Raw genomic sequence first — 25439 nt, 5'->3', positions numbered from 1 at the left:
GTGCTGAGTTCTTGAGTATTTCTGAGGATGTCTTCAAATGTATTTGTTACGCTACCTTTATGGAATTCTGTGAGTCATCACCTTTACCTCAGGTTTATTTAGAAGTTACTTCCCAATATGTTACTCACCTCACTTTAACTTTTCCCCTAAATTTCCTGCATGAAACATAAGAGTGCTAAATCCAGGTGAAATGTAATGTGGAATAAGCAAAATAAATTTAACTTACTTTGTGTCTCTAAAAATGTAAAAGAAAGAAAATTTAAAAACAAAACCAGAATTCACAAGTGACCTAGAACACTGAGCAGCAAGAGTTCCCCAGTGGATATACTTAGCCCTGGCAATGGGCTTCCTTGGAGGATAGGATTCCCATTTAACAAATATTTAATGACTGGGAACTAGGGGAATTCGTGCCCACCCTCCCAGCCTCAGTTCCGAAAAAATGGAGAGAATTAGTCACTGTTCCTCTGGAGACTCTCCAGCTCTGCATTGTTTAGGTACCACTTTGTACAAAGCACCCCACTAGATATAATGAGAGATACAGCCCTGCCCTCCTTAGTTCTTGTCCACTTTGGGTCTCAGTTTTCTCACCTGGAAAACTGGCCAAGTGAAAGGACTCAAGATGTATTTGTAAAGCAGTGACTGTGTATGTGCCCTCTAATTGCTATCTAATATCTCTAAAACAATAAACCCATAGGGGATTTAGATGCTCAAATGAGTTAATGGAAGCAAAAGTCTTATTTCAATGTAAACATTAAAAATGCATATGTGAGGAGTGATTCTACTGCATTTATATCTTTTTAATATCATGACTTTAGCAGGCCCCACAGCCAATTCTGTGTTTGTGATGGCAACTCACAACAGGTATACTGTGATCCTGGGAAGCATGTCTCAGATTCCTGTGACTCCACTTAACCAACCCCAAGTCCAACAAATTCCTGGGAACTCACCTGGTTTGGAGACACGGCCGTCTCTGCAACCTGGCAGGAGATCCTTAAAAGAGGGAAAAGTTTTGGGGGTAAGTGAGATTTCTCACTGCGTGCACTGGCCACATGGCTGGAGTCAGGGGTGGGAGGAGGTTTGGAAACACAGAATCTCCAAATCCAGCAGGTGGGGCTGGAGCTGACCCAGCCTTGCCAAACTCAGCTCTATTAACTCAGCATCACCAGGGCCTCTGGGTGGGACCTTGTATTATCTATCTTGGACATTTTAGGAGAGAGAGAGAAAAGCAACAAAGAAGCAGTAAATTGGAATGTTGGTCCTGTTGTCAGAATTCACATTGACACATGTGGCCTCTGGAAGAAAGTGAGTTCAGAAGGAGGCTTCCAAACCCAATGTGCTTGAATGGAATCTCTCTCCAATGGGAACAAAATAAGAGCCCATGATGATCCGCCCCCCCCCCCCCCCCCCAAAGGCTGTCCTGGATGGGACAGGGGAAAGCCCACTTCATTACATGGGTAAATGAATATATGCATGGATTCTGATTCAGGCTGTCCAGGTTCAAATCCTAGCTTCACCCCTATTTACTGCTCATATCAATGTCAATCAATACAACCTGAATGAAAGGCTTTCTGTATCTGCCAACTTTTAAAATACATAGTAATTCCATTTCTGAGACTTGTCTTATAGATATATCTGTACACATAAGAAATATGACATGTATGAGGTTATTTATTGCAACGTGGTTTGTGATGGTGAAACTGGCTCAAATGACCCTCAGGTTCTTTTACTTGCTGCTGTGAGGCCAAATACAGGACACCGTTGCTGATGGAAGGAAAGTGATTTATTTAGGTACTGACTACCTGAAAAGATGGCAGGCTCATGTCTTAGCAACCATCTTAATGTCTCAGAGAGGCAAAAGGTTTTTATAGAGGGATCGTGGAGAGAAGTGTAGTAAGGAATGCTGATGACATTAGTTTTTTTTTTAAGCTCTCATGTGGGTTTGATGCTCTCTTTAATGTCTGTCAGCATCTGCTTTTTTTTTCTCTCTGGGTTTTATCTCTGGCCAGCCATCAGCATCTATTATATATATATATGGTAGAAACCAGTGAACAGGAGAGTTGGAACTGCTTCTGCCTATAACATGCTTAAATATAAAATTATTAATATTTTAGACTGCAAGTTTTATTAGTATATCTTACTTTCAATCTTTATTAATTGGTCAATTAGACATGAGTTTTTTTGTGTGTGTTTTTTTTAAATATCCTATATCCTATACCCTGCTATAATAGGAAAAGAATGGGGATAACCAAAATATTTATCAACATAATACTGGTTAAATCAATGTATTATCCAGCCTTAGAGACAAAGGTCTCAGTTTTTGTCTCTCCTGACAGGCCATCCAGATCCTGAGTGGCCTGATACATATTAGCCTGGGCATCATCATGGGGACCATCATGCGTGGGCCCTACACCGCTTTCTCATTCTACGGAGGCTATCCCTTCTGGGGAGGCATCATGGTAAGTAACATAAGTCACTAACTAGTTTAGGCTAGTGATTGTGTGGCTGACAGGGAGCTGAGGCTGGCTGCTTCTGTCCAGCATCACCACATATAACTCACCCAGGAAAATATCAAACTTCAAATCCAAAGAACAGTTTCTACTGAATGCATATAATTTTCACACCATTGTAAAATAAAAAATCACAAGGCAAACTATAGTGAGTCTGAAAATGTCTATACAGTTTTTTGGAGGTCCTAGGTGTTTAGACTTCAAAAGATGGATTATGAGGAGGCAAAATTCAGTTCATATACCAAGTGACAGCCCTGTAAAGTACCATTGCCTCAAAGCAGGCAGATTCCTAATTAGCCCACCTCAGAGGTTAAGAAACCTTTTCCTAGCTCATCAGCCCAGCGCTCAAGCGTTGTTGGACTCAGGCTCAGAACTGGTGCTCCAGGAGAAAAACGCTTCCACCAGGAGTTAAGATTGGCTGCTCAGCTACAGAACAGACATTAAGCATTAGGAACTCAACCCAGAGTCCCCTGATGGGCTCAGAGTCCACCTTGTAGCAAAATATTTGGTATATTAGATGTTTGGGGTTTTTTTCTGGAAAAGTCCACAGTTTTTATCACATTTTCAGAGTGATCTAGAACCTCTAGAAAGGTTAAGAACCAGAGGTCCTTTCTCTTTCCAATGTATTGCCTTTATGATTGTTTTCTACTCTTCTTAGTGTCTTCCCACTACTAAAGGCACGTACTCACATACACTCCAATCCCTCTCCCACAAACCATGTCCTTCTCTAAATGCCAAAACACAGTTTTTCTCTCTAATCACTTATCTGTGACCCAAGGCAACTTTTCTCATAAATAGCAAAACTACAGAGTAATCTGGACATCAGCCAAGTCACCATACACTGAGCTTTAAATAAAAATAGCCTAGAGTCATCCACCACCCTCATATACACACAGCATCTGCAAATGACAGGGCTTAGATTCTTGGGGGCATTTTTGTCCGAGTACCTGCTCTTTCTTGTTCCCATTCTTGTCTCATCTTCTGAGGCTGAGGTCTTCTCTTTCTGTTCAGCATAGACCCAGACTTGGAATTCAGTCAACCATAGACACCTGTGTGTATAAACAGACTTCTGTGGAGTTTGGGGGAAATGGAGAAGACTAACACCCCAATCACAAAACAGTTCCTATTGAGTGTTAGATTCTCTTAAGTCATCTCAAAGGCCTTGCTGGCCATCTCCCCTTCCACCAGGCTGCTCAAGTCCCATCACCCTTATGACACCACCCTCCCTTTTTTCTACAGGACACTTTTGCTCCTTGTTGCCTTCTTGACTCCAGGACTATCTATTTCCTAAAGGTCATATGGTCCTCCTCCAAACCAAAGGCCCTCTCCTTAGGCATCTCAAAAGGACCAGCAGGGACATCAGAAGTCCAGCCTTCTGTTTCTTTCCTTCCCCTTCAAGTCTGTATAAAAAGAAGGACATAATGGTTCACATTTATTTTTTCATTTATAGGAAATATGGCATTTCTCTTAGAAGGTACAGGTGGCTAGAGTAAGTTTTCATTGTGAATATCAATTTCCATTCCCCGAAGTAGAATGAGTTTAGGATGAGGGTTACGAACATGAGTTCTGGGGTCAACTACCTGGATTTGACTCCCAGATATACCATTAGCTGGATGGTCTTGGGTGTGTTATTCAAAATCTCTAAGCCTCAGTCCACCCCTCTAAAAAATAGGAATAATAATGGTGCTTGATGGGCCATCATGGAGTTAAGTAAGGCAAAGTTAAAAGTAGTTCAGGTAGGACGTAGCAAAGCTTCTATTAAATCATAGCTGATGCGCTCTCTAACCTTCACTGACAGCAGAGAATTCCATCAGCCACTATGTCTGCAGAACATCAGTGTTGAAATAAACCCAAACATTCAACCCTGTAGCCCTCATATTTGAGGGCTAAGATGCATCATTCTTTGGAGTAACTAAAAGATACACTGGGCTGATATTTCAGCAGTGAAAGTGTGTGAACTCCTTCCTCCTTCTCTCCAGAGCCCCTGTGCCTGAGTGAATTGTTTTGGGAGGTCAACAAGATGTGCCTGTGTGGAAAAAAAAAAAGGCAAGAAAAGAAGTAATTGTATTGAGTATCTACCATGAATAGGATCTACCATGAATAGGCAAGATATACCAAATGCTAAAAGCAAGGGACAAATTATCTCATGATAATAACACTTAGGAAGACATACAGTTTTCCTCATTTTTTTGAAGAGGAAATATACACTGAGAAAAATTAGTAATTTACATAAGATCACATGAGTTTCAAGTTAGAGTTTAAAAACTGGTATACAGGATTATATATTTATTCCTAGTCACTGCCCTGTCATGTGGTACAAAATAGCCCTTCTTTCCTTCCTTCCTTCCTTCCTTCCTCCCTCCTTCCTTCTTCCTTCCTTTCTTCCTTTCTTCCTTTCTTCCTTCCTTCTTTCCTTCCTTCCCTCCCTCCCTCCCTCCCTCCCTCCCTCCCTCCCTCCCTCCCTCCCTCCCTCCCTCCTTCCTTCCTTCCTTCCTTCCTTCCTTCCTTCCTTCCTTCCTTCCTTCCTTCCTTCCTTAATTTACTTATTTTCCCTAAATTGAGTATGAGATCACAGCAGAGGATCCTAGCATGTGTGAGAGAATATGTGTGTGAAGGTGGGGCCCTGACCACTGACCTTTTTCTAAACTCCCTCTCTTTTGTGCCAGTTCATCATTACAGGATCACTCTCAGTGGAATCAGAGAAGCTACCAAGATTTCCTTGCCTGGTGAGTCATATTCTGAGACAGGCTCTCTGAAATGTGAACCCTTAGGAGAGACACACAATGGGGGAAAGAAGCTTACACACAGTGCCTCCTTCATCCTTGCACATATACCTACTTATAACCACATACAGGGCACTGACATGCATGTTCACTCATACTCACTTATAAGACCATGTGAACCTGGACAGTCACAAATGGAAAAAGAGTCCAAGAAGATTCTGTGGAAGATTCGGTAGCTTCAGGGTATGGAGAGACAGAGAGAATAACTTTCCTAAAACGATCTTACAAGAGGAGCAAAAAAAAAAAAAAAAAAAAAAAAAAAAAAAAAAAAAAAAAAATTACCAGGGGCACAGGGCTCTCCTCCAGCAGAGCAGGCACTGACTGCCTGCAGCACACAGAGCCCAGTGCCAGAAATTTCTACAGGGAAGCCAGAGGAAGCTCAAGCAGCAGCTTCCCAAAGGAATCCTTTCAAACAAATTCTGTGAATTAACATGGGAAAAGCTTGCTGGCCCCAAGTATTGGACCAAGAGAGTACCATTGTTTCCTCAGGATGGCCCGGTCCCACACCAGATGAGGTCTATTTAAAAACTCCACAGGGAAGACCAATTCTGGGCATGCCTTTCTGCACATGGACCAGAATCATGGAGCATTAGAGTTGGTCACATCCCAAAACATTGGTTGAGTCTTCTAGCCATGTCCTGTGGGATGAATCCAATGATTCCTAAACATTCTTGGGGATACTTGTTCCATGAGATACTTTATGGAGATGGTTAAATAACTTGGGAGGGATCTCTATTTAATAGTCTCCTCTCCAGGGGATCCATATTCCTTATTAAAGGCTCTGAGAAGTCCTGCACAAAAGACCTAACTTTGTGTAACCCAAGTGTTTTCAAAGTTAATTTATCCCCAAGCCTACTGTATTTTGCACAAGACATCTCTTTATTTGCCTGGCATCTAGGGTTCCAGAAATTCAAATTATGAAGCACTTGTTGAATCTCTGTTCATATCAGCTACAATTGTTTTTCTCTCTCATACTGACCTTCTCTGTACCTTCTTCAGCTGAAAATTAGCCTGGGCTTGAATATTGCCAGTGCAATCTGTTCTATGGTTGGAATCCTGCTCCTCATCACAGATATGGTTATCAGCTCCCTAAATAAGTACAAGGACCCCTACCATTACAGTGTGGTAAGTATCCCTCTTGACCAATTCTCCTGTGGATTCCAATGTAGCTATCTTTAGGAAATCATTGGAAAAGGCCTGACTCCACCAGGCTTCTTTACTAAGCACCAAAGAAAACAAAGCTCTCTAAATCAGAACAGAGTTTCAAGTCCCTTACCTGTATCTTTATGGCTATTACTCTAAGCAAGTGACTTTTCTTAATCCTATTTCCATCTTTATAAAACAATACCTACCTTTTGACATTGTTTGGAGAATTAAATGCAGTTATACAGCAGATACCCACAAATCTGCTCATGTTCCTGCCCATTACTATGGAGAAAAGGGTCAGCAAAGGTGTTTTAAAAAAAGGATATAGTGTGAACATTTAAGGTTTTTCAGGCCATCTGGTCTCTGTTGCAAGTTCTCAATCCAGTGTGAAAGCAGCCATAGAAATGAATAGGCAAATGAGCCACCAATACTATAGACCCATTCTGTTAAATAGAAATCTAAAGTAAGCTACATGTGTGATTTTACCTTTTCTAGTCTCTGTATTAAAGAGTGAAAAAAACTGAAATTAATTTCCACAATACATTTATTTAACCCCATAAATACAAAACATCATTTGAAAGTATACCCAGTATAAGAAAGTTATTAATTCAAAATTTTGCATTTTAGGTGCCACATTTTAGAAATCCTGTGTGTAATTTGAATTTACAACACATCTCAAGTTCTCAGGGGACACTTGGCTAACATCTAAAAATTCAGCTATAGATGAGTCCATGTCAAATCAATGTCTTCCTCTACATAGCAGCCCTACCCTCTCTGCTCACTCAAGTTATCACTCCATGTGCTTCTCCCCTCTCCCTGGCCCCACCTCTCTTCTACATCACTACCTGCCATTTGCTACAGCTTTTCCATCGACATCTGAACACACTTCTGTCTCTCATCTTTGATAACTAGCCTTCTCTTGTTTATTTTAGCTACCACTCCATTTCTCTGGCTCTCTTTGCAGAAAATTCCTTAAATGAATTGTCTGCCTCACTGTCTCCAATTCTCTCCTCTCATAATCTCTCTTAACCCATGCTAGCCATACTTTTAGCCTCAGTTCTCAAAAAAACTCCTCTACTTAAGCGTCCAATCATTCCTTCTCTTTGGTGGACTTCCCGTTGGCTTCCAGGCTCTGCAGCTGTTATTTCTGCACCCACACTGGTTGCTCTCTTCTCTTTCTTTCCCCCAGACCTCACATTATATCACCTCTGTGTTCCTCTTGGTTCTAGGCCTTTGGAGTATCTACTTCTGCTGTGATGTTCATCTTTAGCCTCCTGGAATGCTGCATTGCCTGTGTGTCTGCCCACTTTGGCTGCAAACTCATCTGTTATTCACGTAACAAAGTAAGTGTGTAGAATCCTCAGTGGGTGGAAAGATGCTCTAAAGAGTGTGAAGCCTAGAGAGGTTTTCAAGCTTCCCCTTCTTTCCCAGGCACATAGGGAATCCCAGAATCAAGGCCTTTGTGCAATTGTGGTTCTGACTAATGTACCTCCATGTACCTGTCTTTTTCAGGGCACTGTGGTCTTTCAAACAGTCTATGTGACACACCCAGTGGCCGATCCTGAACCAGTGACATACCCAGTGGCCGATCTTGAACCAGTGGTCGATCTTGAACCAGTGAACTCTTCACCATCTTATTCCAGTGAAGACTAGATTCCAAATAAGCCAATGGTTCTAGAAGCATCTTCCACTGGAACTAAAAGAAGAATTCCCCTTTCTGGTCTTCTGAAACTCAGCTTATCCCTTCTCTTACTAAGGAAAATTTCTTTCTAACTCTTGGCACCCTGTACTTCATTCGCTTCAGTTTAGTTAATCATGCTGTTTTTCCATTTAAAAGGAAACTTTAAAGTGTATTTGAGCAAAGAGGTCCTCCCTAAGACATCCACCTGTGGGATGTCTAGTGCATATATTCATGTGTTTTCCTGTGTGAGCTTATGAGCTAATGAAACAAATGTCTAGACAACCCAAGCTTCATTCTCCCAATCATTCACTCATTGAATAAAAGTACTCTGAGCATTTGTTACGTTCAAAACTCAATTAATGGCAGGATGAGGGTAAATATGGTGAATTTGTAAAGTCCTTGACTTCAAGGAACTTCTGCCTCACAAGAGAAGAACATGCAAGCAGTTTTCTTTAACATAAGGCAGAATGAGGGAATAGTACAGAGAGATCAGAGAGGGAAATGATTTATTCTGACAGTGACGGGTGAAGCAGAGAACAAGCCTGGTTGAGGAAGCAGTATTTGTTGGGGCATTAAAAGAGAATGTGTGGTTTCTATGCTGTTTTTTAGTGTAATAATATGTGCTGCGCCAGCACAACCAAAGGTTCAGAGAGCCTGAGGAAGGGCTGGTGAAGGATGAAGAAAAGACAAAGAGAATAAGCTGGGTTTAGGTGGATCTTATCTGTGTGACTGAGACCACAGAACAGATCCAGACTGCAAGCTGATGCTTTAATTATAGTCAGAGGTAAACAAGGTAATTTACAATGTTCTTGAAAGTTTCATTTGTTTTGGCAGTACTTGTTGCACCTCCCGCAGCCCATTAGCTACCCAGGAAAGATTTAGGGAGCAGTCACAAGATCAAGCTTAATTATGCTAAGGGGGCTGTGCCCTCTAAGCTGGGACTTGTTTGTGGCTTTCCAGCAGATCAGTCCGATGCTTAACCCTATAACTGCTTCCTACAATAATATACCATTATTTTGAGAAGACCTTAAGAGAGAATCATCCACTGAAATTACTAGCTTTTTATATGCTATTGCCATTGATGCAATAGTACTCAAGAACAAGCATTATCTTAAGATATCTTCCAAAGTTATGAGGCAATTATATCTTTATTTAACAAAGGATCAAACTCATTCATAGAAGTTATATACATAACTTCAAGATATCTGCTTTTTCAATTTAAATATAGTTACCCATGATGGCCAATTGGCTCCCTAAAGGTTACATGCCCACAGATTATAGAAATAATTTGTAAATCCCAGGTGCCATCAAGTTTTCCTTTGCTACACAGTCTGACAATCACTCTTATTATTATTATTAAGTACAGACATGTTTTAACTCTTGTAAATATTTTTAGGCTCTGACTTTACCTAAGAAGTTTCTTCTCAATGGCTCGATGTTCAAAGTTCTGTCTCTTTTTGGACTTTGCCTTCTCTGATCGAGGAGCCTTTGGATACCATCAGCCAGTCAAGAACAACTGAGATTTCAAGGCATACAGTGTGTTTTCTAGAACTTAGTGGATCTTAAGAAATGACAGACAACAAAAAAATGTCAGTCGGAGCATATACTATTCTAATTTAGCCCAGTCCTCCACCTATCTGTTTTGTGAGCTGAGTCCAATGTTAGTACACTGAGCTCCCCACCATGGGATGACTTGTTTGGACCAGTTTTGGAAGGCTGGATGGTCAGAGTGAGTCTGGCCCTCTCTCCTTTCTCGTCTTTGTTGTTGCCTCTTACTGCCCCATCGGATTTGACATCTTCTCACTTCACAGATCTCCAGTCCTCCAAATTGATCCTACACTCTCTTCTCAGAGCCTCCTTCCTGACTTATTTGACCTGTGGGTTAACATAAACACTCTGAGTTTCACCTCCTACATGTGCATCATCTCAGAGAAGGCATCTTCTAACACACCTGGTGCTTCTCCAGAGATGGATACCTTTCACCTTCCCTGCTGAAATCACCGCGGGGCTAGTTTGAAAAGAGTCTCTCTCTCTCTCTCTCTCTCTCTCTCTCTCTCTCTCTCTCTCTCTCTCTCTCTTTTATCATACTACCTACTTTATTAGTTCTGTGTGCTAGGCCCATCAGCCAAGAGGGTTCCTTCTCCAACTTGGAGTGATAGCTCACTGCCTCCAGCAGGTAATAAAATTACATACTTGCCCTGCACTGTCCCACAAGCCATCTGTCTGCACACCTTCATTCACTCCCATTTTCTTCAGATCAATGACAAATAAAGCTGGAAGAGACCTTGGAGACCTATTGATCAATGAAAATGCAGTTTCCATCGATGGAGGGCAGAAATTTCCCAGGGTTATCAAGCCATTTTTATGACCATTTCATTTTGCAGTACATTCTGATACCTCATTGCTTTTTGAAGGTGATAGTATCCAAGATTATATTAAGAACATCACGTGAACATATGTCTCAACCTATAGTGGGATCTCTCTTGGTGCATACATTTTTCTGGAATATTTTTCAATTTCTCTTCCTATGTCATAACAAAGGGAATTGATATTATATTTGCCTTGGTTAATTATAAAAATACTAATTTTCTCTACTTTCACATTCTGTACTTTGCCTTGATTGTGATTACACAGATTAATATTTTATTATTATTTCTCCTATATTAGACTAATAAGTCTACTCCTTTATAACTTAATTTGTTATTTGTTACTTGCTAGTGTCCTGGTGCACAGATTCACACACATAGAAAGGAAATTAATTAGAAGAAATATTTCTCTCTTCACCCTTTCTCTATGATAGAAGTGTCAACCAAATTCACGGTCAACAATGACAGATCGAAACACACGCATGCAATTGGCACCAGTGAGAGCTTTATATGTATTGCGCATGTGTGAGTCAACTTAACCTTTTATATATATAGAACAAACTTACATAATTAGACTTGCTTTCTGATTTAGCTAAACTTTTTCCAGCCTAGTAAAGCACCCCAACTTCTCTTTCAGGCAATTGTCAGCAACATAGCAGTAAATATTAACATGAAGCATATTATTATTGAAGATCACAAAGGGAGAACAAAGGGTAAACTATTTAACTGTATCAGTATTTGACTATATTCTGCTCAGTGAGGAAACCTGAAATCATTTATTGGGACCCCTGTGTTAACTTGCATGATTAGAATTCCAAGTTCTTCCTTTAAATAAAAATAGCCATAGATGTCATGTTGGCCTCCATTTGGGGCAGGGTGGGTGTGGGGACCCTGTCTAGAATGTGTTGGATGTTCAAGGCCACTCTGAGCATGGGACTCCTAATAAGTTGCTATAAGCAGGTGCAAGAAGCAAGGACACACTTTCTTACTGTATGTATACTGCAAAAGGGTGCCCTTCTATAACCCAAAAACAGTGAGGTCACTATTTGGAAAGAAGCCTCTTTTGTCTAAGTTAGTATTAAAGTATGTTACTGACCAGCAGGTAGCAGGCTCAGAGGTGGCTACTTAGTTAGGCTGTAGCTCTAAGGGTGGTTCCTGTATAGCTCTTATGTTGAGGCTACTGTTACTTTGTAGGAAAGATGTATTGTTACCTAGCTGGTGTAAGGCTGCTGAGGACTGTACTTTGAAGAACTGCTTTGTCTAATAGCTCATGTTTCAGCAATGGCTACTTGGGCTACATTAAAGATTCTCTTATATACCCACAATTTCTCAGGGCTTCTCCGTCAAATACCCGGCATCCAAGAAGGTCCATTCCCTGGCAGAGGGGCTCAGACCTGTTGTTGGGTTAGACCAAGGAGGCAAACAAGTCCCCACTTGCCCATCCAGATCCATTTTCTGCTGTTAGAGCAGTAACTGGTTATGTTATCAGAGAATTGCACAGGTGAAATTTTTCCATTGCTAGTGGGATTCTTACGATATCCTGAGAAAAAGAAATTCCTAAGACTCACATGGGAGAATGAGATATGGTAAAAAGGTTTATTCAAGGTTACAAAGTCCCATTTCTCTTAAAGCAGTCCTGAAAAATGTGCAGCTGGGGCTTCAGCAGAGCTAGAAGCAAAGCCAGTGCCCAAAGTTTCCATTCCATTGAAGGAGTTGAGTTGAGACTAGCATCAGTATAGTCACAGTGCATCTGTCCATTGTATGGAGTCCACAGGGCTGTGAGTCACATGGGTGCATGCAGGGGGAGCACGCCCCCCTGTTACAGGGGAGCCAGGAACACAAGAGGGCCAAGAGAGAAAAGTCCTTTGATCAGAGCTTATCTAGCTCAAATTCCACCCTTGTGGTGGCCATGTCTATTCTGGCCAATGCTCTGAACCCAGGTGTCCTTTACCTCATTTAGACCTTTCTGGGCATACATCTATTATCTAGTCTCTTCCCCCAGTGGTGTGCGGGCAACAGACCTGGAGAGTGTTAAGTGGCAGATTCCTCCTGGCAGAGCTGTACAAATGGCATGCCTGTATTATCTGGCCTTCTTTTTGCCACTTTTCTGTTAATAAATAAGTAAATACAAAATAACTGGGTTAATTATAATGGTACCAGTAAGACTGCAAAATAGGATAATCTGAGGGACATTTAATTCAGGATTTCCCTCCAAAATGTGGGTTCTGAATCCAAAATAAGAGTTCTGAATTCAAGTGAAATGCACAGTGGAATAAGCAACATAAAGTTAGCTTACTTTGTGTCTCTAAAAAAGAAATGTGGGCAGGTTGTACAAAAATCCCAATATTGTAACAGAAAATTAAAAAAAAATTATACTATTCTAACTATTAAACAGAATTAGAATAAAATGTACTAAAAGTGATAAAGGAATTCACATACAGTGTCCCTATACTAGTAAGCTAATTGTAGTTCCTCCCTCGCTGACCGTAAGAATTTTGGCAAATGTCCAGCAGAAATCTGCTTTCTGGGAAGCCAACAGTGAAACTTCAGGTGAAGCAATGAAACTACATGATGAAGGGTTTCTGTTTCTCCTCTGATGCATTTGTTTTTCTGTCCTCCCAGCTCAAGCAACCCTTTCTTTTCTGCACAGATACCATTAAACACTGGGGTAGCTGTTACAATTGAACTGCATTTAATTGGTTCCTTGTCAATTATAGGAAGTATATGTGGGTGGGGAAGCTGAGCTCCTGGCAGCTGGTAACCTGCCCTGCCCCTAGGAGAAGGACTTTGTTTTGAATCTTTCTAAATAGATTTTGTAACTGAACCTGGTGGGTTTGTTCTTTCCGGAAAAACAAGTTGCACACAACAAGCCCTGGGGAAGAGAAGCAAAGGAGACTTAGCCACTGGCAGAACAAAGTGAGTATACTTAATTTAAGGGTTTTTATGAGTAGCTCAGGCATTCTGATAAGGTTTTCCTGCCAAATGATAACTGTGGGTGTGAGGATAGCAGGGTTTATTGTACTAGCTTTTGAGGGTGCCCTCAACAAAAAACAAAAACAAAAAAAAGGAAAAGGTTAGGACTCTGCTTTCAGCCTTATCATACCCTGATCAGGGACCCCAGCCATGCCAGACTTCTGACCTTCACAGACTTGAGCTAATAAATGAATTCTGTTTGAAGCTGCAAAATTTATAATTCCTAATACAAAGTACTTTCCTTTAAGAAAAATCATGAAGACTTTGCAGCCAGAGATTGTTCAAAATCTGTCATTGGATCCTAAATTGGAAATATGAAACTTTTTTTCTCTTTAGTTACCATCTCTATAAAACAAGAGTAGTAATATATTACCTCTCCCCCCCACACACGGAGTTATAAAAATTATAGATCATGTGTATAAAGATCTGTGAGAGCAGCTTAGAAATAAGCCATAGGAAAGTGTCATAATATTATACCAAGTTACTTACCAGATACTCAGAGGTAGCTATTAAAATTATAACTAGTAAATATTGTTACTGTTGTTACAATAAGAACCTTATAGAAGGGATATCTATGACAGTAAAATATTTAAATATATATATGTATATATCAGTTTATGGCATTGAGGAGAAAATGCAAGTAGTGTCTGAAGAATAGGAAAATAGATTAAAAATCCACCCAAAGGTAAAATGCCCCAAAGAATTCACTCTTTCAGATGGGAGATTCAGGTCTGCTTGGTAAGTTATTTTATAATTCTATTTTATTCTAGCGCTGAGAGCCCTAGTAACATGGCCAATCATCAGAGGTGAGTATTTCTGAAGATGTACCGTACCATTTTATTTTCAAATGTATTTGTTATGCTGTTACAGAGTTCCCGAACAATCAAACAATGCAGGAGGAGAGTTTGGAGAGACTCACTTTATTCATCGTGCGATGGGCTTAGAGAAAATGAATTTAAATTCTAAGCAAGGCTACAAGCAGAACTTCTCTTTTTATTAAAGAGACAGCCATATGTGCACTTAGTGGTTATCTCGATGCTGGCCTCGAAAACAATACAGTTCTATCCAAATAAAAAATGCACCTGGCATGGCATTGGAATTATGGGCATATCTGGTCTCTGGCCTACAAGGTCATTCAGCTAAGTTTATCTTCATCATTATTCAAACAGGCTAACACAGACTAGAAAGCAAACATTTTTAAAAACAGCAGAAAATTCCAAACAGCCGTTTTTACAAAATAGGGGTTTTCCTTCTCAATGTTACGTTTATGGAATTCTGTGAGCCATTTATCTTTACCTAAGGTTTATTTAAAAGTTACTTCCTGATATGTTATTACAATTCACTTTAACTTTTTCTCGAAATTTCCTGCATGAAACATAAGAGTTCTGTATCCAAATGAAATGCACAGTGGAAGAAACAAAATAAATTTAACTTACTTTGTATTTCTTTAAAAAAAAAAAAAAGAAATTTTAAAAATGAAATTTTAAGAACCCTAAGCAGCATGAGCCCCCCAGTGGGTATATTCAGCCCTGACATTGGGCTTCCTTGGAGGATAAGGATCTCCATTTAACAAATATTTATATGACTGGGAACTAGGGGAATTCGTGGCCACACTCTCAGCTTTAGTTTCCTTTTTTCAAAAATTGAAAGAATTAGAGTCAAAGTTCTCCTGGACACTCTCCAGCTCTGCAATGTTGAAATACCACTTTGTGCAAAATGTCCTGCTGAACACAATGAGAGCTACAAAAGTGAAATGACACAGCTCTGCTCTCCATAGTTCTCAGCCACGTTGGGCCTCGGTTTTCTCACCTGGAAAACTGGCAAGGTGTGAGGAACCAAAGAGATGTATTTGTAATGCACTGACTGCATTTGTGCTCTCTAACTGCTGCCTACTATCTCAAACAATAAACTCATAGGGGATTTAGATGCTCAAATGAGTTCATGAAAAGCAAAAGTTATTTCCAATGTAAATATTAGTGCACATGTGTGGGATGACTCTACTGCATTTAAACCTTAACAGCATGGATCTGATGACTTCAGCAGGCCCCACGGCCAATTCTGTGTTTGTGATGGCACCCCACAACGGGCATCCTGTGATCCCCGAAAGCATGTCTCAGGTGCCCCTGTATCCACTCACCCAGCCCCAAGTCCACCAAATTTCTGGGAACCCACCTGGTTTAGAGCCGCCTGTGTCTATGCAACCAGCCCAGAGATCCTTTAAAGAAGCCAAAGTTTTAGGGGTAAGTGAAGTTTCACGCTGGGAGCACTGGCCACATGGCTGGAGTCAGGGGTGGGAGGAGGTTTGGAAACACAGAATCTCCAAATCCAGCAGGTGGGGCTGGAGCTGACCCAGCCTTGCCAAACTCAGCTCTATTAACTCTGAGTATCACCAGGGCCTCTGGGTGGGACCTGGTATTATCTATCTTGGGCATTTTAGGAAAGAGAAAGAAAAGCAACAAAGAAGCAGTAAATTGGAATGTTGGTCCTATTGTCAGAATTCACGTTGACACATGTGGCCTCAGGAAGAAGTGGGTCCATCGAGAGGGAAGGTGGCTACTAAACCCAATGTGCTTGAATGGAATCTATCTCCAATGTGAATAAGATATGGGCTTGGGATGATTTCCCCCTCAAAAGGCTGTCCTGGGTGGGACCGGGGAAAGCCCATCTCATTGTTAGGGTGACAGAAGACACTCATGGATTATTTTTGTTATTGTAGTTGTCAGTCCTTACCTGAGGATATTTTTCCATTGATCTTTTAGAGAGAGGGAGAAAAAGACAGAGAGAAACATGGGTGTAAGAGAAACACATTGATTGGTTGCCTCCTGAATGCACCCACATCTGGGCCTGGGCTAAGGAGGAGCTTGCAACTGAGGTATTGGCTCTTGACCAGAAATGAACCCAAGACCCTTAAGTCCGCAGGCCCATGCTCTATCCACTGAACCAAACCAGCTAGGGCAAGACATACATGAATTCCGATTTAGGCTGTCTGGGTTCGAATCCTAACTCTCCCCCCATCCCAATACTGCTCATAGTAATGTCAATTGATACAACCTGTATGGAGGGCTTTCTATATCTGCCAAATTTTAAAATACACAGTAATTCCATTTCTGACACTTGTCCTGTAGACATGCCTATTCACATAAGTAATATGACATGTATAAGTTTATTTATTGCAGCATGTTTTATGATAGTGAAACTGGCCCAAATGACCCTCGGGTTCTTTTTTTTTTTTTTAATATATATATTTTTTATTTTTTTACAGAGAAGAAAGAAGAGGGATAGAGAGTTAGAAATATCAATGAGAGAGAAACATTAATCAGCTGCCTCCTGCACACCCCCTACTGGGATGTGCCCGCAACCAAGGGACATGCCCTTTGACCAGAATCAAACCCGGGACCTCTCATTCCTCAGGCTCTATCCACTGAGCTAATCCTGTTTTGGCAACCCTCAGGTTCTTTTACCTGCTGCTGTGAAGCCAAATACACAACACCATTGCTAATGGAAGGAAAGTGATTTTATTTAGGTGCTGACTACCTGAGAAGATGGCAGGCTCATGCCTTAAAAACCATCATAATGTCTCAGGGTAGGCAAAAGGCTTTTATAGAGGGATCATAGAAAGAAGGGTATTAAGGAATGCTGATGACATTAGTTTTACATTTAAGCTCTCACATGGATTTGATGCTTTCTTTCATGTCTGTCAGCAGACATATCTGATATGTTTTCTCTCTGTGGATTGTATTTCTGGCATCAGGATGTTATAGGCCTATCCAGCCATTGGCATCAATACACATATATGATAGAGACCAGTGAAAAGAGGAACTGGAACCGCTTCTACCTGTAACATGCTTAAATATGAAATTATTAATATTTTAAACTGTAAGTTTTATTAGTATTTTCCTACTTTTAAAAAATATATATTTTATTGATTTTTCACAGAGAGGAAGAGAGAGGGATAGAGAGTTAGAAACATCGATGAGAGAGAATCATCGATCTGCTGCCTTTTGCACACCCTCCACCGGGGATGTGCCCACAACCTTTCAGACCGCAGGCCGATGCTCTATCCACTGAGCCAAACTGGTCCTGGCTATACTCTTACTTTTAATCTTTAATTAGTTAGTCAATTAGGTGTGAAGTTTTTTGTTTTGTTTTTATAACCCTACAATAGTTAAAGAATGGGAACAACCAAATATTCAGCAATATAATACTGGTTATATCAATATATTTCTAAAGAATGAAATGTGATAGAGCTATGAAAAGGTCACTCTTTGTCCTGTACAATGTGGCTCAGTTGGTTGACCACCATGCCATGTACTCAGTGGTAGCCAAACAATTCTTTTCCCAGTCAGGGCACATGCCTCATGGCAGACTCCATCTCCAGTAGGAGGCAACTGATCAATGTTTCTTTCGCATCAGTTGTTCTCTCTTCCTTCTCCCTTCCTCTCTCTCTCTCTCTCAAATCAATGATAACTTATTTTTTTTAATACAAAATGTTTTCTAAATAAAAATAAAACTCCTTAGCCCTTTATGTAATTACTAGTGGCCTGTTGCACAAAATTCATCACTGGGGCGGGTGCCCCTTAGTCCAGCCTCCACCCTCTCCAATCTGGGACCCCTCAGGGAATGTCCAACTGCCGGTTTAGGCCTGATCCTGATGAGGCCTAAACCGGCAGTTGGACATCCCTCTCACAGTCCAGGACTGCTGGCTCATAACCACTCATCTGTCTGCCTGCCTGATTGCCCCTAAATGCTTCTGTCTCCCAGCCTAATCACCCTCTAACCGCTCCCCTGATGGCCTGATTGATGCCTCACTGTTCCCCTGCTGGCCCGATCACCCCCAATTGCCCTCCCCTGCCATGACCTGCCTCCTCCTTTGGGACCTGCCTCCTCTGTATAAGGCGGCAGAGATGCCAAGACCAACCTCTTTCATGCTGCGGGAAACCACTGGACTCCCAGGCCTCACTATACAGAGCAGCTGCCGGGCCCTGCCTCAGCTGTGTGCACGGCCATCTTGTGGTGGCCATCTTTGTGGCAGCCATCTTGTGGCAATGTTGAGTGTGAGTGCCACATAACCCTAACCGTCCCCCCCCTCCTATCATCTCTTTGTGCCATTCTCTCTCAAGATCAATTTTAAAAAGACCCTCAGGTGAAGATTTAAAAATAGAGATACATAAATTTGATGAGGGAGAGAAGACACAATTCATTCCAAAACAATATTCCAAAGAAATAAAAGATGAGCACAAAGACTTATCTACAAAATGATATTCATTGCAATATTGCTTATAATATGGAAACATCATACCTGCCCAATATCGCTATTTGAATTCTTCCACAAACGATCCACATAATGGGATGTGGGCAACCTTATTAAGCATATATTTAAAGAATACCTAATACCATGGGGATGTTTTCATAATGAAATATGAAGTTAAATATGCAGAGCTCTTTTGTATAATCAGTGTATTTATTTGAAAAAATAATGGAAGGTTACACACCAAAATATAAGTGGTTGTTTTCTTTGGGGGGGGTGGGGGATTATGGGAAGTATTATTTCATGAGTACATTTTAAATATGACTTTATTGATCAAGAGAACAAAATATTTATTAAAATAAAAAGGAGGCCCAAGGGTGCAGGGATTAAGATCCGGCCTTAGAGACAAAGGTCTCAGTTTTTGGCTCCCCTGACAGGCCATCCAGATCCTGATTGGCCTGATACACATTGGCCTCGGCAGTATCATAGGCATGATCGTTTCCTGGTACTACTACTACACCGTTGTCTCATTCTATGGAGGCTATCCCTTCTGGGGAGGCATCTTGATAAGTAACATAATTTGCCCTGCAAGTGAGTTCCAGAAAGTGCCAATATACTCATGCTCACCTTGGCAAGTTGTGTACTTTGCTGCAGAAATTTTTTTAGCCAAGAGAGCATGTTGGCTGTGAAACGAGCTCAGGCCTTGTTTACCAGGAATATTAGCCCTCTTGGGCAGCCAGAACAAATACCACAGACTGGGTGAATAAACAACAGACATTTATTATCTCATCAAAATTTGTGCACTCGAGGGGGAGGGGTGGTTCCTCATCCCAGCCTGCACCCCCTTACAGACTGGGAGCCCTCAGGGGATGTCCAATTGCTGGCTTAGGCCCACTCCCAATGGGAAGCAAGCCTAAGCCAGCAGTCAGACATCTTGAGCGCTCTGGAGAAGGTGGGAGAGGCTCCTGCCACCACTGTTGCTCTCTCCAGCCATGAGCCCTCCTTCTGGCTGAGCAGTGCTCCTGGTGGGAACATCATGGAGCAGCTCCTGTATTGAGTGTTTACCCCCACCCGTCATTCTGCTGTTGGGCCAAAACCAGCTCTCTGAAATCCCCCGAGGGGTCCCAGATTATGAGAGGGTACAGGCCAGGCCAAGGGTCCCCACTAGTGTACCATCAGGGGTAGGGAGAGATGTAGGAGGTTGGCTATCTTGCGGGGGGAGGGAGACTGGAGGGCTCCAGGGTGTGTCTGGCCCATTTTGCTTAGTCCCGATTGGCTGGACCCCAACAGCAAGCTAACCTACCTGTCGAGCATTTGCACCTTGGTGGTCATTGTACATCATAGCGAGTGCTGAGCGGGCTTAGCATATTATTAATATATTGACCAGAGATGACACAACACTTAGTATATTAGGCTTATATTATATAGGATAGTTCTGGATGCTGGAAATTCAAGATCAAGGTGTGGGCAGGGTTGTTTCTCCTGAGCCCTCTCTCCTTGGCTTGTAGATGGTTGTCTTCCTCCCTGTGTCTTCACATGATCTTCCTCTGTGTGTGTCTCTTTCCTCATAGCTCTTCTTATTAGAACACCACTTATATTTTATTAGGGCACATCCACATGACCTCATTTAACCTCAACCACCTTATTAAAGGCCCTATCTTCAAATATAAATGCTCTTCAACTTATGATGGGGTTACATCCCCAAAACACCATCATAAATTGAAAATATCCTGAGTAAAAAATGCATTAAGTACTACACTATGGAGAATGGGTTGTTTAGGCTAGTGATTGTGTGGCTGACAGGGAGCTGAGGCTGGCTGCTTCTGTCCAGCATCACCAGAGAGTATGTTGCTATATATCACTCACTCAGGAAAAGGTCAAAATCCAAAATCCAAAAAATAGTTTTTACTGAATATGTATAGCTTTCATACCATTGAAAAGTAAAAAAAAAAAATCGTAGTTCCAACTATAGTGCGTCTGGAAATATCTATACAGTCACATTTGGAGGACCTGGGAGTTTAGACTTCAAAAGATGGATTATAAAGAGATAAACTTCAGCTCATAATACCAAGTCCCAGCCCTATAAGGCACTATCACCTCAGTTAGGTCACCTTTTCTAATTAGCCCACCTTAGAGGTTAGGAAAACTTTTCCCAGTTCATCACCCCAGTGCTCAAGTGCTGTTGGACAAAGGCCCACAACTGGAGCTCCAGGAGAAAACATTTTCACTAATTGAGTGTCTACCCAGCCACAGAACAGTCATTAAGCACTGGGAACTCAACCTTGAGTCCTCTGATGGGCTCAGAGTTCACCTTGTTACAAAATATTTGGCACATAAATGTTTTTGTTTTTGTTTTTATGGAAAAGCCCATAATATTTATCACATTTTCAGGGTGATCTAGAACCCCTTAAAAGGTTAAGAACCACAGATCCTTTCTCTTCTACAATATGTTGCCTTTATGATTCTTTTCTATTCTCCTTAGTGACTTCCCTCCTCCACAGGCACACACATGCAGTCTAATCTCTCTCCCATCAACCATGTCCACTATAACACAATTTTTCTTTCAAATCACATATCTGTGACAAATAAAAAAAAACTCCAGAGTAGCCTAGACATCAGCAAAGTCACCATATACCATGAGATTGAAATAAAATAGTCTATAGTCATCCACCACCCTCATATACACAGACAGCATCTGCAAATGTCAGGACTTAGATTCTTGGAAGAATTTTTGTCTGAGCACCTGCTCTCTCTTGTTCCCATTTGTGTATCATCTTCTGAGGCTGAGGTCTTCTCTCTCAGTTCAGCACAGACCCAGACTTGTAACTCAGCCAATCACAGACACCTGTGTGTATAAACAGACTTCTGTGGAGTTTGGGGAAATGGAGAAGACTAACACCACAATCACAAAACAGTTCCTATTGAGTGTTAGATTCTCTTAAGTAATCTCATAGGCCTTGCTGGCCATCTCCCCTTCCACCAGGCTGCTCAGGTCCCATCAGCCCTCATGACTTCACCCTCCCTTTTTCCTGCAGGGCCCTTTGGCTCTGTGTTGCCTTCTTGGCCCCAGGAATCCAGATCTCATGTTCTATTTCCTAAAGGTCATATGGTCCTCCTCCAAACCAAAGGACCCCTTAAACCCCTTTAAAGGGACCAGCAAGGACACCAGAAGTCCAGCCTTCTGTTTCCTTCCTTTCCTACAAAGTCTGTAGAAAACCTAAAATTGAGACTCATTTTTTTACTTATATGAAAAATGGCATTCCTCTTACAAGGCACAGGAGGCTAAAGTAAGTTTTCATTGTGAATGTCCATTTCCATTCCAAGGTGTAGGCAATCTACTCTGAGGTGGAATGAGTTCAGGATGAGGGTTAAGAACATGAGATCTGGAGTCAATTACCCAGATTTGATTCCCAGATATGCTATTTGCTGGATGGTCTTGGGTATGTCTTTTAAAATTTCTAAGCCTCAGTCCACACCTCCTTAAACTGGGAATAATACAGGTGCTTGATAGGCCATCATGGAGTTAAGTAACGCAAAGTTAAAAGCATTTCATGTAGGGTTGAGCAAAGCTTCCATTAAACCATAGCTGATGCCCTTTCAGACTCTTACTGACAGCAGGGAATCCCATCAGCCACTATGCCTGCAGAACATAAGTGTTGAAATAGATGCACACAATCTAGTATCCGGTTGCCTGCACAGTTGATCACTGCAGAGATTTAACAGTCTTCTGAGTAACTAAAAAGTACCAATTGTAGACAGGAAAGGACTAATACTGGGCTTTTATCTCAAAGCAGTGAAAATATGGGAACCTCTTCCTTCCCTCCAGAGCCCCTATGTTTGAGTGAATTGCTTTGGGAGGCCAACAACAAGTGCATGTGAAAAAAATAAAAGACAAGAAAAGAAGTTATTTCATTGAATATCTACTATGTACAGGATCTACCATGGGCAAGATATACCAAATGCAAGACGTAAGGGACAAATTATCTCATGATAATAACACTTAGGAAGACATATAGTTTTCCCCATTTTTAAGAGGAAATATACACTTAGAAAAATTAGTAACTCACACAAGATCACATGAGTTTCAATTTAGAGTTTAAAACCAGGTGTACTGGATCCTAAAATACATATTTATCCATGGTCACTGCCCTGTCGTGTGGTACAAAATTGCCCTTCCTTCCTCCCTCCTTTTTTTCCCTTCCCTTCCTTCCCTTCCTTTCCTTCCCTCCCTTCCCTCCCTTCCCTTCCCTTCCCTTCCCTTCCCTTCCCTTCCCTTCCCTTCCCTTCCCTTCCCTTCCCTTCCCCTTCCCTTCCCTTCCCTTCCCTTCCCTTCCCTTCCCTTCCCTTCCCTTCCCTTCCCTTCCCTCCCTTCCCTCCCCTCCCCTCCCCTCCCCTCCCCTCCCCTCCCCTCCCCTCCCCTCCCCTCCCCTTCACTTCCCTTTTTCTCTTTTCTCTTCTTTACCTTTCCCTCCCTGTCTCCTTCCTTCCTTTTCTTTTCTTCCCCCCCTCTCTTGATTGAGTAGGAGGTCCCAGCAGAGGATGCTAGCATGTATGAGATAACATGTGTGTGATCAGAAGCATGGAAGCCTGAAAGTGGGGCTCTGACTTCTGGCCTTTCTTTTTTTACAACATATTTTTATTGATTTCAGAGAGGAAAGAAAAGGGAGAGGGAGAGATAGAAACATCAATGATGAGAGAGAATCATTGATTGGCCGCCTCCTGCATGCCTCCCACTGTGAATCGAACCCATTACCCAGGCCTGTGCCCTTGACTGAAATAAAACCTGGGACCCTTTAGTCCACAGGCTGATACTTTATCCACTGAGTTAAACCAGCTAGGGATCTCTGGCCTCTTTCTAAACTCCCTCTCTTCTGTGCCACTTCATCATTTCAGGATCCCTCTCAGAGGTATCAGAATAGCTACCAAGATCTTCTTCCCTGGTAAGTCACATTCTGAGACACGCTCTCCCAATTATGAACCCCTAGAAGATACACACAACAAGGGAAAGAAGCTCACACACAATGCCTCCCTCATCTTTGCACCTACTTACAACCAGACACAGGGCACTGACATGCATGCTCACTCATGCTCACAAGACCACATAAACTGGCCAGAATCACAAATGGGAAAAAGTCCAGAAGATTCGGTGGGAAGAAGGGTAGATCAGGGTGTGGAGAAACTGAGACAATAAGTTTCCTAAGAGGATCTTACAAAAAGAGGCAAAAAATTACCATGAGTACCAGGCTGCCCTCCAGCAGAGCAGGCACTGACTGCCTGCAGCACACAGAGCCCAGTGCCAGACATTTCTACATAGAAGCCAGGGGAGGCTCAAGAGCAGCATCCCAAAGGTATCCTTTCAAACAAGTTCTGTGAATTAACACAGGAAGGATTGGTGGCCCCAAATATTGGACCAAGAAAGTGCCTTTGTTTCCTCAGGATGGCCCGGTCCCACACCAGGTGAGATCTATTTAAAAACTCCGTATGGACCAGAATCATGGTGCATCAGAGCCTGTCACATCCCAGAACATGTGGGCTGAGTCTCCTGCCCATTTCCTGTGGGATAAATGAGTCCAGTGATTCCTAAACATTATTTTTGGGGATACTTATCCCATGAGATACTTTATGAAGATGTTACTTTATTTAGATACTTTATTTAGATAATTTGGGAGAGATCTTTATTTAGTAGTCTCCTCTCCAGGGGATCCATATTCCTTGTTAAAGGCTCTGAATAGTCCTACATAAAACGGGTGTTTTCAAAGTTAATTTACTACCAAACCTACTATATTTTTCACAAGACATCTCTTGCCTCACATCTAGGGTTCCAGGAATACACATTATGAAGCACTTGTTGAGTCTCTGCTCATCTCAGCTACAACTGTTTTCCTCTCTCATATTGACCCTGTCTCTGTCTCTTCTCCAGCTGAGAAGTAGCATGGGCTTGAGTATTGCCAGTGCAATCTGCTCTTTGGTCGGAATCATGCTCCTCCTCACAGATACGGTTATTAACAACCTGGATAGTGTATTCAGCTCCTATCCCTGCAGTGGTATGTTAAGTATCTCTCTTGACCAATGCTCCTCTGACTTCCAACGTAGCTATCTTTAGGAAATCATTGGAAAGGGCCTGGCCCCACCAAGCTTCTTCACCAAGCACCAAAGGAAACAGAGATGCTCTCAGAATAGTTTCAAGTCCCTGACCTGTAGATTTATTGCTGCTACTCCAAGCATGCGACTTTTCTTAGTCTTAGTTCCTATCTTTATAAAGAAGTACCTACCTTTTGACATTGTTGGGATAATTAAATGCATTTTTAGAGATAATGCGCTGGTACCTACCAACCTGTACATTTACCCACATGTTTACCTTCCTGACCATTTTACAATAATAGATAAAGGGGTCACCAAAGGTGTTCAGAAGAGGACAGAAAGTGAACATTTAAGGTTTTGCAGGCCATCTGGTCTCTGTTGCAAGTATTCAATCCAGTGTGAAAGCAGCCATAGAAATGAACAGGTGAGTGAGCCATCCCTTGCTATAGACCAATTCTGTCAAATAAAAATCTAATGTAAACCACATGTGTGATTTTACCTTTTCTAGTCTCTGTATTAAAGAGTAAAAAAACCTGAAATTAATTTTGACAATACATTTTTTAACCCCATAAATACAAAACATCATTTGAAAGTATACCCAGTATAAGAAAGTTATTAGGTGCCACATCTTAGAAATCCTGTGTGTAATTTGCA

The 25439-nt window shown here is 41.6% G+C and overlaps 2 protein-coding genes across 3 annotated transcripts in view; both read left to right on the top strand.

Moving 5' to 3' along the window:
* The window catches only part of LOC118712911 (membrane-spanning 4-domains subfamily A member 8-like), a 53576-nt gene that overhangs the window by 4159 nt on the left and 23978 nt on the right, over positions 1-25439 (top strand). The window contains exons 1-3 of one of the 2 annotated variants that reach the window (XM_045577638.1): positions 13326-13399; positions 15474-15696; positions 19142-19270. In XM_045577638.1, coding sequence (XP_045433594.1) covers positions 15478-15696; positions 19142-19270 — 348 coding nt within the window. In that variant the 5' untranslated portion in view covers positions 13326-13399; positions 15474-15477. Of the gene's footprint in view, positions 1-13325; positions 13400-15473; positions 15697-19141; positions 19271-22118; positions 22123-25439 lie in introns of those variants that run through there. The other variant, XM_045577639.1, reaches the window with a different exon arrangement.
* Positions 806-8089, top strand: LOC118713151 (membrane-spanning 4-domains subfamily A member 8). The gene is made up of 6 exons (XM_036427532.1): positions 806-1015; positions 2334-2456; positions 5174-5233; positions 6290-6415; positions 7666-7779; positions 7949-8089. The coding sequence occupies exons 1-6, from the start codon at positions 806-808 to the stop codon at positions 8087-8089; spliced, it is 774 nt and encodes a 257-aa protein (XP_036283425.1).

This window comes from Pipistrellus kuhlii, unplaced genomic scaffold (genome assembly GCF_014108245.1).
Source record: "Pipistrellus kuhlii isolate mPipKuh1 unplaced genomic scaffold, mPipKuh1.p scaffold_m20_p_9, whole genome shotgun sequence".
Classification (NCBI taxonomy): Eukaryota; Metazoa; Chordata; class Mammalia; order Chiroptera; family Vespertilionidae; genus Pipistrellus; species Pipistrellus kuhlii.
Note: the sequence above shows the minus strand (reverse complement) of the source record. Positions and strands in the feature narration are given on the sequence as shown.